This window comes from Melospiza georgiana, chromosome 6, assembly GCF_028018845.1.
Source record: "Melospiza georgiana isolate bMelGeo1 chromosome 6, bMelGeo1.pri, whole genome shotgun sequence".
Taxonomy (NCBI): domain Eukaryota; kingdom Metazoa; phylum Chordata; class Aves; order Passeriformes; family Passerellidae; genus Melospiza; species Melospiza georgiana.
In genome coordinates this window covers 8699048-8714456 of record NC_080435.1, presented here as the reverse complement: position 1 = coordinate 8714456, position 15409 = coordinate 8699048, and the positions used below count along the sequence as shown (strand labels likewise).

The following is a 15409-nucleotide window of genomic DNA, read 5'->3' as shown; positions in this document are numbered from 1 at the left end:
GCAAGAAATAGTCTGCAAGAAATAGTCAGCTGACCAGCTCAAATGTAGGAGTTTTTCTTCTGTTGCTTGCAGTACTAAATGCTGAGGGGAGAGGGCTGACATCACCAGCATGTCTGAAATAACCTGACCTAAACTTGGTTGAAAACCTGCTGAGCATTCAGAAGCGCAGACATTAGAAACAATAGCAGGGGATATCTAGGAGGATTTGTGAAAGTAGCTAATTTGGGTTTTATATCTGTTTTGATCCTGGAATAGCATCTGTTTGCAGGGTGTTGTGCACAGGTGCTTCAACAGCCTGTGGTAGGTGCCTGGCCACAAGCCATTCAAGCCAGACTTGCTAAGTAACCTGTCACATCATCTGTGCTCAACACTAGCTGTAGCTTGTTGCATGTTCCACTCTGCAGAGTTAGTTTGTCCCAGTGTTGACTGCAAGTGGATAAGTGAAAACAGAGTGGCTACCACAAGAAATAGTGCTTCAGAGTGAAAAGGCTATCCAAAAATGGGGTTTAGGACTTGGAAGAAAGCTTCCCTGAAGATAGCAAAGGGAATTGAAGCAAAGAGACAGTAGTTATGGAGTAGATCATCTTTTATATTACTGTTACTTGCAGTACATTCATGAGGGAGTAAAATTCCAGTAAGGAGATAAGCCTTGTTTGGAGACAGTTATTTGTTTGGAGTGACCTTGGGTCTTCCAGGCTTTGGAGTCCTGCAGGATGACTTTTAAGTCTACTTTCATCAAAAGACAACCAGAAGCATCTATCTGTTACCGTGTTTGGCACACATCTGTGCAGTCTGTTTGGAGCGGACAAAGACAATTATCAGTAGATATGGACACAGTTCTATAAATGGTGATGACAGACGTATATTTTTGTCAGCAGCTAATGTTGTTCCTTCTCCTGGCTCCTACAGAGATGTCGTCTCCCTCCCTGAAGACTGGTGCATACATCCTCATTGGTGTTGGGGCACTTACCATGCTGATGGGGTTCCTGGGCTGTCTTGGAGCCGTCAATGAAATCCGGTGTCTCTTGGGTCTGGTGAGAGTATTCATTCCTGTTTTAGAGCCAGCCTTTAATACATCTCCTGCAAAATATCTGTTGGATTGTAGATGGGACTTTGGTCTCCTGGGGATGTTATTCCTGCTAGGTCAACTTAGATCTAATTCTTAATTGGCACACATTAAATTCTCCAGCAGTCAGCAGACTGCAGCAGAGCTCCTCAGACATTACTGATAATAAGCTCAGAACTGTGAATGAGAGAGGATGTCACTGACACTTCTTGCACACAGTGAGTTGAGGACTACCAACTGAGAAGCATACCCTGTCCCCCTCACCCTGACTTCCCAGTTGGTACTGTGCTCTCAGTGGTAGAAGAGCAAGTTCCAAAGGCAGTGAAAGAAAAGAGGAAGAGTGATAATATCCTGTTATGCCACATCTGTGGAAAGTGCAAGAGTTGAGAGAGACCTGTATGTCAGGACCTCTCTTCAGGCATTTCATCTATAGGAAGCTTTCTGTCCATGATAGGTGAGATGATACATACATCTCAGCCTGCTACATGAGTCTGTCTTATGCAGAGCACATATGTATTAGAAACCAAGCATGGCCCACACTATGTGTCCTGGTATTAGCAGTATCTTGTCTAGCAATAGTAGCTGCCACCATTTAAAAGTAACCTCAGCAGTTTGCTGGTGAATCTTAAATTTAGATCCTCAAATAAATTAAATAGCATGTTTTAAAAGGGTAATTGATTTTTCTAAAAAAATACATTAAAAATTAGGTTTGTAAAATTGACTCTTTTTTTTCTGTTGAGGCTTGAGGTAGGCAGAATCCAGCTGATTGATTGAGGCCAGAATGGTCTGTGAATGGAGTTGGATGTGGGAGAGAGTCCCAGTCAAGATGACACATGCAGAGAGGGCGTGTAAACCCTTTCCTTCCTGAAGGCTTTCTGTTGGCCTAATGGGAGAAGTGCTGAACTGCACTGCTCTGACATTGGTTCCAGCCTTTTCCTGGGAGGGCATTGTTGATAGCAGAGTTCGTCTGCAGGCAAAATTGTTGTGTGTAATTTCATTAACTTTTGTACACAGACCTTTCTAAAGACTGACAGTGATCACCTGTTGTTTTTTGTTTCCAGTACTTCACCTGCCTGATGATAATCCTCTTAGCTCAGGTTGCTGCTGCACTGGTCATCTACTTCCAGAAAGAAACGGTGAGTCTTTATTACCATGCATCTTTTCCTTAGTCTTGGCTTGGGAGAAGGGTGATACCTAGAAATTCTTTTTTCCAAACTGGGCTATCCTGCTAGCAGGCATAACTAGATTCTCCTTTTCTCCTAGCTCAATAGCTTTGCTATTTGATTTTTCTGTATCTGCCTCAATAGTGCTGTTTTCTTAAGGATTATGAAACTTTATTTGGTATGCAGGCATTATTTTTGGGTAGTGGGAATAATGGGGAAAAAAAAAAGTCCTAAAATGCTTTAGACCATACCTTCTCTTGATCCTGCTGTAGACAGCTATTTGGGCAGGTAGTAGCAGTGGTTTCTACCATGTTGCCATCCCTGGTGTCTTGAGGAATTACCAGCCTGAGCACTTTTTTGACTGGTCTTCCTCCTTGTGCCATCTTGTTCTGTCCTTTCAGTCTTTCTGCGTCTGTGGGTGGAACTCTTCTTGAAAGAGCTGTCCTCTCTCCACAGAAGCAAACCCAAATATCTGATGGTTCCCGTTCTACAGCTGGAGTTTAAAGCCAAGTGGTTTAATATTTTGAAGTGGATTCCTTTGCCAGGAAAGCAGTTTCACAGTGTGTGCTTCTAGAGCTCCAATATGCTTCGTAGTGTAAAAGGGAGCTACCTGGTTTTGAGCTACCTAAGTGCATTGCAACAGTCCATCTTGGTTATAGGTTGACTGGCCAAGGCAGTGCCTGATCAGGTCTTCAGTTACTTAAGAGCTAAACTGGGAGCCACATTTATGCAGTGGAAGCAAGTTATAGCTGTGGGGTCACTATTGGCTTCGGGTACAAGTTGTGGGTAACCCTGTCCTTTGCTGCATAGCTGTATATACTACTGTGTGGCTGTGCTTACTTCTCCTCAGCCAACTCTTTAGCTAGATGGCTACAGAAAGCAGAACAGTTGAGGAGGTTATGGATGGGGCCGGGTGGAGAAGTTTGGGGCAGGGGGAAGGTGCCTGTCACCAGCATAACTGATGTAAGCTTTGTTACTGTGGTGACTGAGCAGCTGTCGGCTGGGTTCCTTGCCAAATGTGGTGTGACTGTAGCTTGCTCTCTGGGCTGGAAGAAACTGAAGGAGAAACTAAAACAGTGACTAAAACTGGTGTGTAAAGATAATTCTCAACAAACAGCTCTGACTAATGCAGATATGGAGGTGTGGAGATGGGCATTCCCCTGCGATGGGGAAATGTGACTTCAAACCAGGAAATTCTGTACCTCTGTTAGCATTTCTCCTCCAGTTGCCAATCTACTCTAGAAAACTCCAACTTTTAAGCTGTAGTTCTTCATTTAAACCTCATCAGACCAGGGAGAGTTTAAAAGTGCTGGGGGTTGTTTTCCACAGCTGTTGGAGCTTGTGTGATTGGCATCATCACTTTTATAGATCTGGGAGAATGGTCAGGGAAGCTGGGCTTTGAACAAATGCTCCTGTTCAGTCCCTAATGAACAAAATGAAATGAAAAGCTGTTCTAGAGCCATTCTCTTTTCAGGGATCCTCTAAAGCACCTGCATAGAGCACTAAGAAAAGCTGCTTGAGGAAGGTCTTGGCTGAAACCTCCAGCACAGTGGTTTGGGGCTGCGCTTCAGTGCTGCTGTGCGAGTCGCTCTGCTTCGCTGGCTGTACGTCATCCCAGGGCAGCTTGGAGCACAGTGAGGCACACTGAAACTGCTCAACAGCCAGTCCCCAGATGTCTATTGTGTTCTTTGTGTTTATTTCTTTCTGACTTCAGGAACTTGGTTAGATATAAAACAAGGAACAACAAGTGTGAAGGAAAAGATTTTGGATCCAGAATGTAGCAAGGTGGTACTCAGTCCTTCACTTGTAACTGAAGTATTTATTTCTATGGATTCACTTGAAGTTATTATTGGCATATCTGTTTTCCTTTTTGGTGTCAAAATCCTCCCCCACACTGACAAATGAAAGTATACTGGAATAGAGTTAGTGTAACTGTAAAAGGCTGAGCCTCTGACAGGAAGGCTGCTGCTTTGCCTCTCCCATGGGCATTGTTAGAGGAATGCCCCTTCAGACTGGAATTGCCCAGTACTTTTGGGAGGATGTTGATGCAAGATTAGTTTCCCTACATTTGTTAGTGGCTGAAACTCTGTGGTGGGGGTTTTTTGTCGTCAACAACATAGTAACATCACAAATGCTGCAAATGATATTCTGCTTTGTGAACTGAATGTTGCTATCACCTACATCTAGTAGATCACAAGCCCCTAAATGTGTGAGAGCCTGGGCAAGTTCTCTCTTGGCCTAGTTCACACAGTTCTGTGCAGCTTGGCTCTGAGTGCCTTGAGTAAAGGAGATTGGTGGTGTTTTGGGAATAGCCCTACTTGCTAGCTATTGTTTGCAGCAGACAGGCCTGTGTGATTGCATGCAGCGACTTGTCTGGGGCTGTGGACTATGCATGAGTTTCAGAATCTGAAGTGACATGGCAGAGGAGAGCTCCCTCCAGTTTTTTGAGCCTGCTTTTGTGTGCAGGCTAGATGCTAATAAGTGCTGAGGAAAGGATCTAGCTTGGATCTGACAGGAACAGGATAGATGACTGACAGTGTCTGATAGGGGAAGAAGCCTGCACAATCTATTGTGTGATCAAAGACCTGGTCTTGCCTCTGGCATTCAGCATTCCCCATCTCCCTCTACAGTAACCCATGTGGTGGGGAGACTGACAGCCTTGCTGCTTTCTGGCAGTGAGCTGTGGCTTTGGTGCCTAGGATCTAAGTGCCCCTGCTTGGAAGTGGTGGGATTGTGCTTTCGGACACTGGGCTTGCCAGAGTGGGAAGGGGCAAGAAGCCCTGAAAGCAAGGGTAGCCATTTCCTGAGGTATTCATGTCTCACACAGTGCTAAGTCCTGATAACTTTAAATGGGTGGAGATGGTTAGAATGTTGAAAGCCTGTGCGTTCTGTGTGCCTTTCTGGCTTGTTGCTCTTTCAGTTTTCCTCTGCCAGGTGCTTAAGGGTGAACAGCTGCAGATGCCTGTGTTTTCCCTTTGGGCTGCTTTATAGGTTAAACCCACAAGCAAGCTGCCTATGTGGCTCCAGAACTGTGCCACTGTTTGCATAATATTCCCCCTCTCTCAGATTGCTTGCTACAACACCTAGGAAAGCCTGAATTTTTTTTTCTTTAATTTGAAATGCTTCACTTTTTGAAACAAGAGCTGTTTGCAGGATTTCTTTGCTGTTCTTTTGTAAGACTAAGGGCAAAGCAGACATACAGCTTCCCTATGCAGCTGTGGTTGGGGACATCAGGTTCAAGTCCTGTCTGCTTGTGGTGGGATCCTGCAGTAGGCTCCATCTGACCCAATAGCTAAGGGGCAAGATGGGCCCAGGGTAGGAAAACAAACCCAGCTCTCCTTGCCTCCCTCTGCATGTGGAGCAGCAGTGTGCAGGAGGGGTCAGGGTGGGAACTCACAGGTTCAGTAACTGATAAGGCTTATGGCAGCAGCCAAGGCCAATCTCATTAGTGAGAACCAGGTCAGGTTGCCTTGATTTGAAGGGAAGAAAAAGGGAAGTGAAGTAATTAAAAGGGGAAGAGATAGACATCATGAGAAGAAAGATCATGCAGCTCCCATCCGTCTGGCCTGACATAGCTGATCCCAGTGAACTGAGCTGCAGTTTTCCTAGGAAGAGGAGTTGCTGATGTAGAGAAGCTTCTCTCAACAGTAGGCAGTGCTTCCTCTTGCTGAGTGTCCTGGTATTTGTCATGGTGATTGAAAATGCTTGATAATAGAAGAAAAGAGAAAACCCATTTCCACTGATTTGAAATATGCTGTAGCACCACAGTCAAAAAGGTAACAGGTGGGATGGGAACATCCTGGTGCTTAGGTTGATGTAAGTCTATCCTATGCCTTGGGTAGTCTAATGGCACTTTTCTTCAACCTCTTGTGAATCTGGGTCTGTCCTTAGCAGTCCTTATGTACAGGCTGGTTAAGAAGAGCTTCAGAAGTAGCTGGGAGGGAGAAGGTGAAGGAGTCTGCCAGGTGGTAGCTTGCACCTCTCATCAAACTGAAGGGTGTTGTAAATATCTCTGGAAAAGGAATGGTGGTGAAGGGATGATTTGATACACCTGAACTTTGTGATAAGACTGTTAATGAGCAGCATAGGTAGTTGTAATACTTCCTGTCTTAATATAGAAACAGGACTTGTGGGAATTTGGGGAGAGGTAGATCAGCACCTTGTGAAAAAGGCAGGTTTCCATCAGCTGTGTATCAGCAAACCCATCTCCATTCATGAGCAGAGTGGTTTACACCTTCTCTGAGCAGTGGAGATGAGCTGCAGTGGCAGAGATCCTGGAGCAGGGTTAGAAACACATAACCTGTGAGTCCTTAAGGCAGTGTTGTCCTTCAGCTTGCACTTAACCTTGCACATCTGTCTTGTCTGGGGCAGGCAGTTAGTTGTTCAGCCTGTGTCTTAGCAAGTAACCATACTTGATCTGTTTCCTTACTGCTCTCCTGGTTTGTAGGCTTTCCCCATGTCCTGGCAAGGACTTGCTGGTGCTTTGGCTGTTGAGCAGCAAAGCTGCTGCCCTTACCTGTACTTGTTAATTATTTGCAGTCAGCTTTTATGAGTGACTGTAGCTTTGTATGTGTATCTGAAAGACCAAATAAAAGGCTACAAGAACTGATAATCTAACTCTCCTGCCTCTTTTTTTTCTTGCCAGTTGAAAGCTGAGTTGTCTGGCATAGTTGTAGGTCTGATTGAAAAGTATGACCCTTCGGATGAAGATAAGAGGAACTTGCAAGATGCATGGGACTATGTGCAGATACAGGTGAGTTGTGGGGGGCAGCAAGAGGTAGATGATGCTATTTGTCAGTGCAGGCAATGACCTTTAAAGTAGGCTGAGGACAGAAAAGCAACTATTGCATATTGATCTGGCTGATCTACAAAGTGGCCTGTGAGGTTTGGTGCCTGCAGACTAGAAAATGGTCTTGCTTGGTGCTTCTGTGTCAGACCCTGAACCATTCTTGTCTGCTGAGTGTTAGAGCTAGCTAGTGTTGGCTGTGTGCTAGTGTATCTAGCCTGTCAAGTGGCTCTCCAACACTTCTCTTTTTCTGCTAGGCCTCCTGAATACTAATGTGTGAAAAACATTCTGTACATGATTTTTGTAACAAAAAGTCCCTAGTTTATTGCCAGGCAAGTCAACAGCACCACCTGCCTTACTACTTGGTGCATGTTGCTTGCTTATTGTGATGGTTCTTTTGCAAGTATCGGCGTTCTTGGGAGCCATCCAACTGCCCATGGTTTCTGTTTTAGCATCAGGGTCAGCTCTTGAGCAACTAGAGGGTATTCAAGCACACTGGAGTCATGACAGCTGTTTACTGCCAAACCACAAGCTTCAGAGCTGGCTGGCTGTTGTAGTTAAACACATGGCCAGCGTGGGACTGATGGGTAGTAAGTACAAGTAACAGCATTTGTCTTCTGTCTGTTCTTTGCTTTGCACAGCACTGACCTGCAGTGTTTCTCCTCCTTGGAGAATGAGTTATGTATGTTTTTTCACTGCAGTTGTAACTCCTTGGTAGTGAACTCAAGAGAAGCCTGATTCTACTGTGGAGAGAGGCTGCTGCTTGGGCCCTTCTTTTGTGTAGGAACAGAAGAAAAAGGTTTTGCAGAGATAGAGAATTTGAGTGTTAAGAGTCTACTTCATCTCACACACTGGAGTTAGTATTTGAAAGATGGTGGGGTTCTGTAAACTGGGAGTTTAAAGTCCAAACCTCTTGTGAAGGAAATGTAGTTCCTTCTGGAGGCTGTGTCTTCACAGCACCCTTTTGGAAACCAAATGCTTGTCCTGATGTGGATGTTCAGCTGTTTGTATCTCATGTCTGTTACAGCAGAAACGTTACTTTTTCTTTCCAAGCAAAGAAGGATTTTCCCTAAACTTCTACCTTGACGTAGGACAAGCCTTTCTGCTCTGTACTGCTGGGCAAGCACTGGGATCCATGCTTAGGATCTTACTGCTTGCTAGACTTCCCGATGTGCTTTTCCCTTCAGCAAGTAGGGTTTTATCACGTGGCTCTATAGGAATGTAGGTGTTTCTTTGGACGGGAATTTTCCTTATCCCGTGTTGCAGCCGGTCCGTGCTGCTCCCGGGCGGGCGCTGGTGCGCGGTGCCGTGCCGGGCCTTGGCGGCCTGGGGACGCCCCCGTGTGGCGGCTGCTGCTGCCCCGGGCCGCGGCGGAGACCGGGGCCCTTGAACTCTTGTTTTGTTAGCAGAGTGGCTCTTCGGTAGGAAATAATGTCCCTGTGTTCTGGGCAGCTCTGTACATAAGCAGCCAGGGTGGCGTTTAGCGCTGCTAATTCATGCAGACTGTATGGCATGACTGTTCTTGCACCGAGAGCTCCTGAGTGCTTCTACCTGCCTATTGTCATGGGCAGTTATCTTGCCAGTGCAAAGAGTAAGACTGTAATGATTTCTCTGTCATTATTAGATTGCCTGCTGTGGCTGGACTGGAGCAAAGGAATGGGAAAAAAATGAGATTCTAAGGAACAAAAGCAATACTGAGTATCCGTGCTCCTGCTCCAATAGATCTAAGGACTTAGTGGAAGGAAGAGGTTTCTGCAATCTGGAAGACCCTCTCAATGGCACAGCAACATATGCTGACTGGCCTGTTCATGAGCAGGTGAGTGAGTATGTCTGGGCCCTGTGAAGCTTCCACGGAGGCTGCCTTGCCTTTGTTCCTCTGAAAATCTAGAGCACTTCTTTCATGTCCTTATTGCTTGAAGTACCTGTGGAATTTGGGGCAAGGGGGGACAGGGTGACAGGGATCCTGCCATTTTCTGCAAAAGCTTCCATGAAACATGGTATAGCATGTAACTGGGATAATTCCTGTGTGCAAAGATATGTTATGGATTTTCAGTTTTGACATATTTAGATCCATGCTTCTCTTCTTTGTGGCTGTGTTTTCTCTATAGGGATGCATGGATGGTGTAGAGGAGTGGCTGAAGGACAACCTTGGTATCATTCTTGGGGTTTGCACTGGTGTTGCTGTTATAGAGGTAGGTAATTTCCTGACATGAACCTATACTGTCTTCTCATGGAGACTTTTTTAAAGGCAAAGCTGTTTTCTCAAGTAATAGACACCTGGTTTAATGACAGTGCAGTTCTAGCTTGTGGTTGTGTCTGCCTGAACTGTGGCTTTTGTTGACTGGATTAAAAATCGAACAAAGCCTTGTCTACTTGTGGTTCTGCCTGCTGTATCTGACTTTTGGCAATTCTGTAACCAGAATACTGAGGCAAGCAAAATCCCACTTTAGTGAAATCCCATTTGTTGCCTTAAAAAGCTCATAACATAGTTTCCAGATGAAGTCACATCTTTATGAAGCCAAATTTTTTGTCATTTCAGTTTACTGCATTTGCCTTGTGTTGAGGACTAACTCTATTCACCTGTATGGTGTCATTAAAAGATGTTCACTGTATTCTGCTCCCCAATATCACCTGTTCTTCCCACCTTATCTGTCTGGTTGCTGATTTTGTTCCCGCTCTTCATACTTGTTCCAGCTGCTGGGGATGATACTGGCCATTTCGCTTTGCAAGAACATACACAGTGAAGACTACACCAAAGTGCCCAAGTCTTGAGTTGGCTACTCCAGAGCTACGGCACCGCAGAGAAAGGAGCAAACAGAACATTCCTGCCCAGACTGTCCAACAACCATTATTTCTTTGACATCCCATATCTGATACCACTCTGCTAAGAACTGTTAGAGCTGCAACACAGCCTGATCTTCTGTCAATAGGGCCCTTGGGCCACCTGCATCCTGCCTCTGGATTATTTCTACTTCAAGAAGCAGAACTTAAACTGTCTTGTGTCACACGAGACACTGATTAACCTGAGGGAACAATGCTTTTGCTGTCTGCTCCATGTTAAACAATACTATTCATATCTTCATTGTGCAACCCACTGGACCTAACATACAATAACTTTTCTCTCCCTTGCTCTTCTGCACATCTTTTCACCTCCCCCTGAAGTCTCATGAGCCAGGAATTCTGTTGAGATTCCAGTGCTTTGGTAGCTTCACTTGCTTCACTGACTTGTGGTAACTAGTCATGCTTTATAGGCCTTCTCTTCCCTTGCAGTTGACCTGATTCAGCTCCTACTGTACATCTTCCAGCCTAGGTTCTGATCTGAAATACAGAGAGCTACTGTCACACTCGCTTCTCCTGTTTCTGGAGTCAGCTATGCCTTGCCTTCAGTGGAGCTCTTCCCTTTGAGCATGATGAGAAGCCACCAGGAGGGAGCCAAGCCTACTTGTTTATTCCTAGTGTGACCTGGCAGATTGTGGTGGTGGTGCTCAGCTGCTTCTGGAATGAATCCCTTGGGTTTTGGATTTGACACGTTTCCCCCATTTGCCTCTTTATCTTCTCCTCTCCCCCTAGCTCTGCTTTGCTGGCTCCTGTCAGCTTGGAGGTTACTTCAGAGACTGCTGCATACTGTGGACTCAGCCCCAGGCTGGCTCTGCTCTTTGCATTCTTGGTTTGCCAACTTTATAGAGATTACAATTAATTTGATTCTTCCCCTGCTCCTTTATGAACATAAAATTTGTTAGCTGTGGATTTAGATATGAATATGGAAATATCTGACTGGATTGCTGATGCTGTATATTGGGAATATCACTGGTATCAGTGCCCAGTATAGGTTCTGTAGCTGGGATGTAAAGATAAATTGCTTTTATTTCAGTTGTCCATTCTTCTGATTCCACTGTTGTCTGGAGCCATGGCTGCATCCTGAGTTCTGCCTCAAGTGCTAGCACTGCAGCAGATAAGTAGCAGGTTCTGCAGTTGTGCAGGCTGCAGGTTTCTGTGCTAATGGCTGGGCTATTTGTTCTGTTGAGTGGTCAGCAGCAAGGAGTGATGTAGACCAGAAGAAGGTAGGAAATGCACAAGAAGCACTGCCCCAACTGCTTACATAAGAGAGCTGGGTGCAAATCCTCCCTTTCAGAGGTGTCTTGGGCACAGCAGATTTCCTGCTGTTACACATGGTACAATGACTGTGACATCAGGAAGCTGGATGGCAGATAAGTGGATGGTCCTTGCCAGGCACCTGTTACAAGGTACTTGGTGAGTGAGCCTTTGCCTTACAGAGGTGGTTCCAGGACTGTCTCCTGACAGGGGTGGGGCAGGTAGTAATAACCCTACTTGGTAAAACCTACTTGGTTTTCCTTCTGGGAAGAAAGGCTGGTGCAGAGAATCAGGGCCCCAGCAGTGAGTCCCTGCTCTGTCTTGGACAGATGATTGGGGAGTATGACTGGGCAACTGGTTTTTGTGGATAAGGTTTGCAATTCTGAGATATCTGCCCCTTCCTGCACAGATCCTTCAAGCTGACCTTTTCTATAGCAGAAGGCACCTTTAGCAGTAAAGCTTGCTAGCTTTTGTAACACAAAGTCTATTCTCTAATGAGTTCTTCTTATTTGTAAGATTCTTGTTCAGTTACAGATGCCAATGCTGAGCAGCAAGGAAAAAGGAGTCCATTTTGGATTTCCTTTTTTGTTTTTGTCTGTTTTTAGCAATGTCTTCCTACTGGAAGAAATGCATGTACAGATATAAAAGTCTAGAGAGTGAATATTTCTGTAATAAAGACTTTGCTAAAAAATATATCTCTCTGCCTGAGACTTGTGTATTGAAGTGTTTTCCCCTTGCTTCCTCTCCACCCCTTTCTGCTTTACGTGCAGATCACTGACATCTTGTTTGTTCAAAGTACCAAAAGGTCTGATGCACATGTGTGAGATCAGTGTGGGCTCTAAAGATCCTGCCCAGCAGGGGGAGGTTACAATTTTTCTGGGCTGTATTCTAAAGTAAACTTTCTCTTGTTTTATGAAGTATGTTTGTCTTAGGGTGAGCTGACTGAGTGATAGTTCCTTGAACATGCTATCTCCTAAGCAAAATACTTGAAGATGTTACTTCAGATCTGCACAATCTGCACAGTTTGAAATCATAAGCCTTGGGGACTAATTCTGATGAAATACAAGGTTGCTGCTATGCTCACAGTGCATACAGCTCTTGCAAGCTTAACTATATCATTTTTTCCTACTCACTTTCAGTAGGATTCCTCAGCCCCTGCCCTGACACTGTGAGAAGGAAGAAAGCTAGATGGCCGTTTTTCATAGTTTATGTCACCACATGCTGGCCTTGACTGAAAAGCTCTTCAGAAGTAGATAGACCAACTATATAAATCTTGCTTTTCTCAGCTAAGGAACTGAGAAGTGGATATGAGCTGGATCTCAAAATTCCTTCAGATCCTGCACCATATTGGTGCATCTGGACCAATGGCTTAGAAGAAACTAAGATGGTGTACTAATGAATTTTACAGCTGTTGCTTTAGGAAGTAATAAGCATGGCCTAAGTCCTCATATATGTTTTGAAGAAACAGTGAAGTTTGCAGAGAAGGCACTGGGATGCTACAAGACAACACTGGTGGCAACTGTTCTAAGTCAGGATTTCAGCAGCCCTGACCAGATGAGTGCAGAGCAAGAGGGCCTTAAATGGATCCTGGAGCCACAGTAGGGTGCAATGATCTGTCCTACTTGTGAGTACAACTTGTTCCTTTAGGCTGTCCTGGGCTGTGCTTGAGGAGAGCTTGGTTCTTGGTCACATGGAGTGTCCCCTTTCTGTTTGATTTCCCAGAGCACCCTGCTTTAATCAGGAGGCAGTGCTTTCCCAGGGCCCCACAACTTGGAGGGCTACACTCCTGGCAGAACTGCCAGCCCTGACAGATGCCTCCTAGGTGGGAAGGGCGCTGCTGGTTTCCACCCAGCCTGTTGTGGAGCTGGAAGGAGAAAGCAGGGGACTTGAGGACAATTGCTTGTCCCAGCTTGTGTCCCCAGCTCTGCCCGAGCTCTGTGGAAACCACTTGCCTTTGGCCACTGGAGGGAGGTGTTCCACCAAGAAAACCCAGCCGGGCTGGTCCCAGGGGAATGGGAAGATGACACTGATCGCTTCCGTCTGCTCCCGGTTACTCCTGGCAGCAGGGTAGCTAAATTAACTTGTAATTACAGATGTATTCTCCTCGTAAACGATTTGTGCTACATGCTTGGCATTTTTAGGGATAATTTTCCCTTCCATTTCTTGGGGAAGCACACAAAATTGGATATTTTGTTGCATGTCTTCCACTATTGTGAGAGTTGTGTTTCCTTCTTGTGTTTCTGCTCTACCTAGGTCTGGAAGTTCAGCATGAGGGAATTCCCATGATGCTTCTTGTCCCCATTTTTCCCTGTTTCCCTTCATCCTCAGTTCCTTTGAGTTGTCAGTCAGAGGGGAACGAGAGTGCATTGAATACTTAAAAAATTGATTTCAATAAGATTCCAGGAAGAAAGTCCTCAGATCTTCAGAGATTAAGAAATCTCTGCTGCTGCTCCTTGGGCCAGGCTCCCAGCTCCTCTCCAGAGGTGGAGATTTGCTGCTGGAGCTTGAAATCAGCCTAGCACTCAGACTTCTTGGGAGCTGCAGTGCTTGTCTAGCAAAGCCCACAGGGCCAGCCTCTGCAGAAGCTCAGCACATGGAAGCATTTTGTGCACAGCCAATAAGCTGCTCTGTGGCTGTCCCAGGCCAATAATTAATATTGCAAGAGCAGAGTTGTGACCACCCTGTGGCCTGAAGCAAGGCCCCTGGTAATGAACTGGTGACGTTTCTTGTTCTGTGTGATCATGAAGCACTCACGAGCTGCTATAATTCTTTCCATGAGGTGTTGTTTTCTTTTTTCTGGAGTGGGAAAAGGAATTGCATTAGTTCGAGTGGCTAAGGGTAAGTCTGTAGGTCACAATGCATCTTGTTTTCTGTATGGAACATACCCCAATTTAACATGGGGCAGCTGTTCTTTTCCCTATAATTCTCCCATGTGTGGTGGGTGGTGTGGCTGGTCCCTGCCAGCTTTGTTCAGGATTTAGGCTGAATGTGGTAGACTTCAGAAAAGCCTGGTTTCTGGCTGCCAAGGGACAGACTGCAAGTGCTGGTGTCAGACTCTGTGACATTGTTGAGGAAAGTGAGGAATGGGCAGCCACAGGGGCTCGCTGCTGAAAAGCCAAAGGACCCTGGGGTTCTCACAAATGCTACCACTCAATGCCATAAATGGAGAACCTACCCTCAATTATTCATGGGCTGGCTCTACCCCATCAGCCTCTGAGACTCTGCTCTAGCCTTGGCCTTTTATTACATATAAGCCTCAGTTAGCAGCCAGCATTTCTGAATGACATCTTAAACCAGGTTGATACTAAAAGCTTGTCAATGTAAAAATCTACTAGCATGCGAGTCTTCGAACACTTGTACACTGGCAAAAGGCCCTTAGCAAAAAATACGCAATTAGTGAACCAGAGCTATTAGTAAAATGTTGCTAGTAAAGCTACTAAATGTGCTTTAGCCATTATAAACACTTTCTAGCAGGTGTGTGCTGGCAGAGTTCATGCAATTTTTTTGCCTTGTGGCAGGAATCTTCTCTGCCAAACATGGGAAATTACCTTCTCCTAAGTAAATTCTGTAACCCTGGCCATGAATTCTTTCTTCTCACAAGGATAAATTGTCTGGTTTCTCTCCTCTAAGCTCCTAATAATACAATTGATTGGGGTTTGTGAGCTGTTTGGCTTTTGTGGGGAGGAGTTAGGGGAATATTGGATGCTGTGTACCTGGAGAAAAACTATTCTCAGCTCTCTGGGCAAAAAATATTAGCTCCATTTAAAATAGGGATTTAAAAGAAGGATAATGCTCCAAGTAATATGTAGATGCTTTATGAGGTATGGAATCTGAGAGGGAAGATGCTGCTTTAGGCCCCAAGGATGGTATTTTCATGCACTTCAATTAAATTTCTCTCTGTTATCTTCTTTCCTATAGCTCTCTCACTGATGAATGGCATCATGGAGTAACTCCTCTGTCCTCAACAATGCAGAGTTTAGCAGAAAGTATGGAAACCTACTTCTGTAACTACAACAGGCCTTATCTTTAGGAAACAAGAGAGCCTTTTCCTTTCCACCTTTGGGGTCCAGATGTAACTCCCATTTCTTCACAACGTTTCTTTGAACAATGGCAGCAGCTCAGGGATTATCCTGATATTGCTCTTCATTCTGTGAGTGTTTACCAGGTTAGGAACTATACTGACATCAGACCTAGGCCTCCTGCAGGACCCCAGGTCCTCACTGTGTCACCAGACTGCCAAACTTCTACCATCATGTGTTTCTGGCCAGCGTTATCTGCTGTTCATAAGCTTAAATCTTTTCC

At 45.2% G+C, this 15409-nt stretch overlaps 1 protein-coding gene across 2 annotated transcripts in view; it reads left to right on the top strand.

Annotated features, from left to right (window-relative positions):
• CD82 (CD82 molecule) overlaps positions 1-10136 on the top strand; it is a 36722-nt gene extending 26586 nt beyond the window's left edge. For both annotated transcript variants that reach the window (XM_058026020.1, XM_058026019.1), the window contains exons 4-9: positions 910-1034; positions 2128-2202; positions 6875-6982; positions 8640-8831; positions 9124-9207; positions 9710-10136. In XM_058026020.1, the coding sequence (XP_057882003.1) occupies positions 910-1034; positions 2128-2202; positions 6875-6982; positions 8640-8831; positions 9124-9207; positions 9710-9787 (662 nt within the window). In that variant the 3' untranslated portion in view covers positions 9788-10136. The remainder of the gene's footprint in view (positions 1-909; positions 1035-2127; positions 2203-6874; positions 6983-8639; positions 8832-9123; positions 9208-9709) is intronic.
• The last annotated feature ends 5273 nt before the right edge of the window (positions 10137-15409 follow it).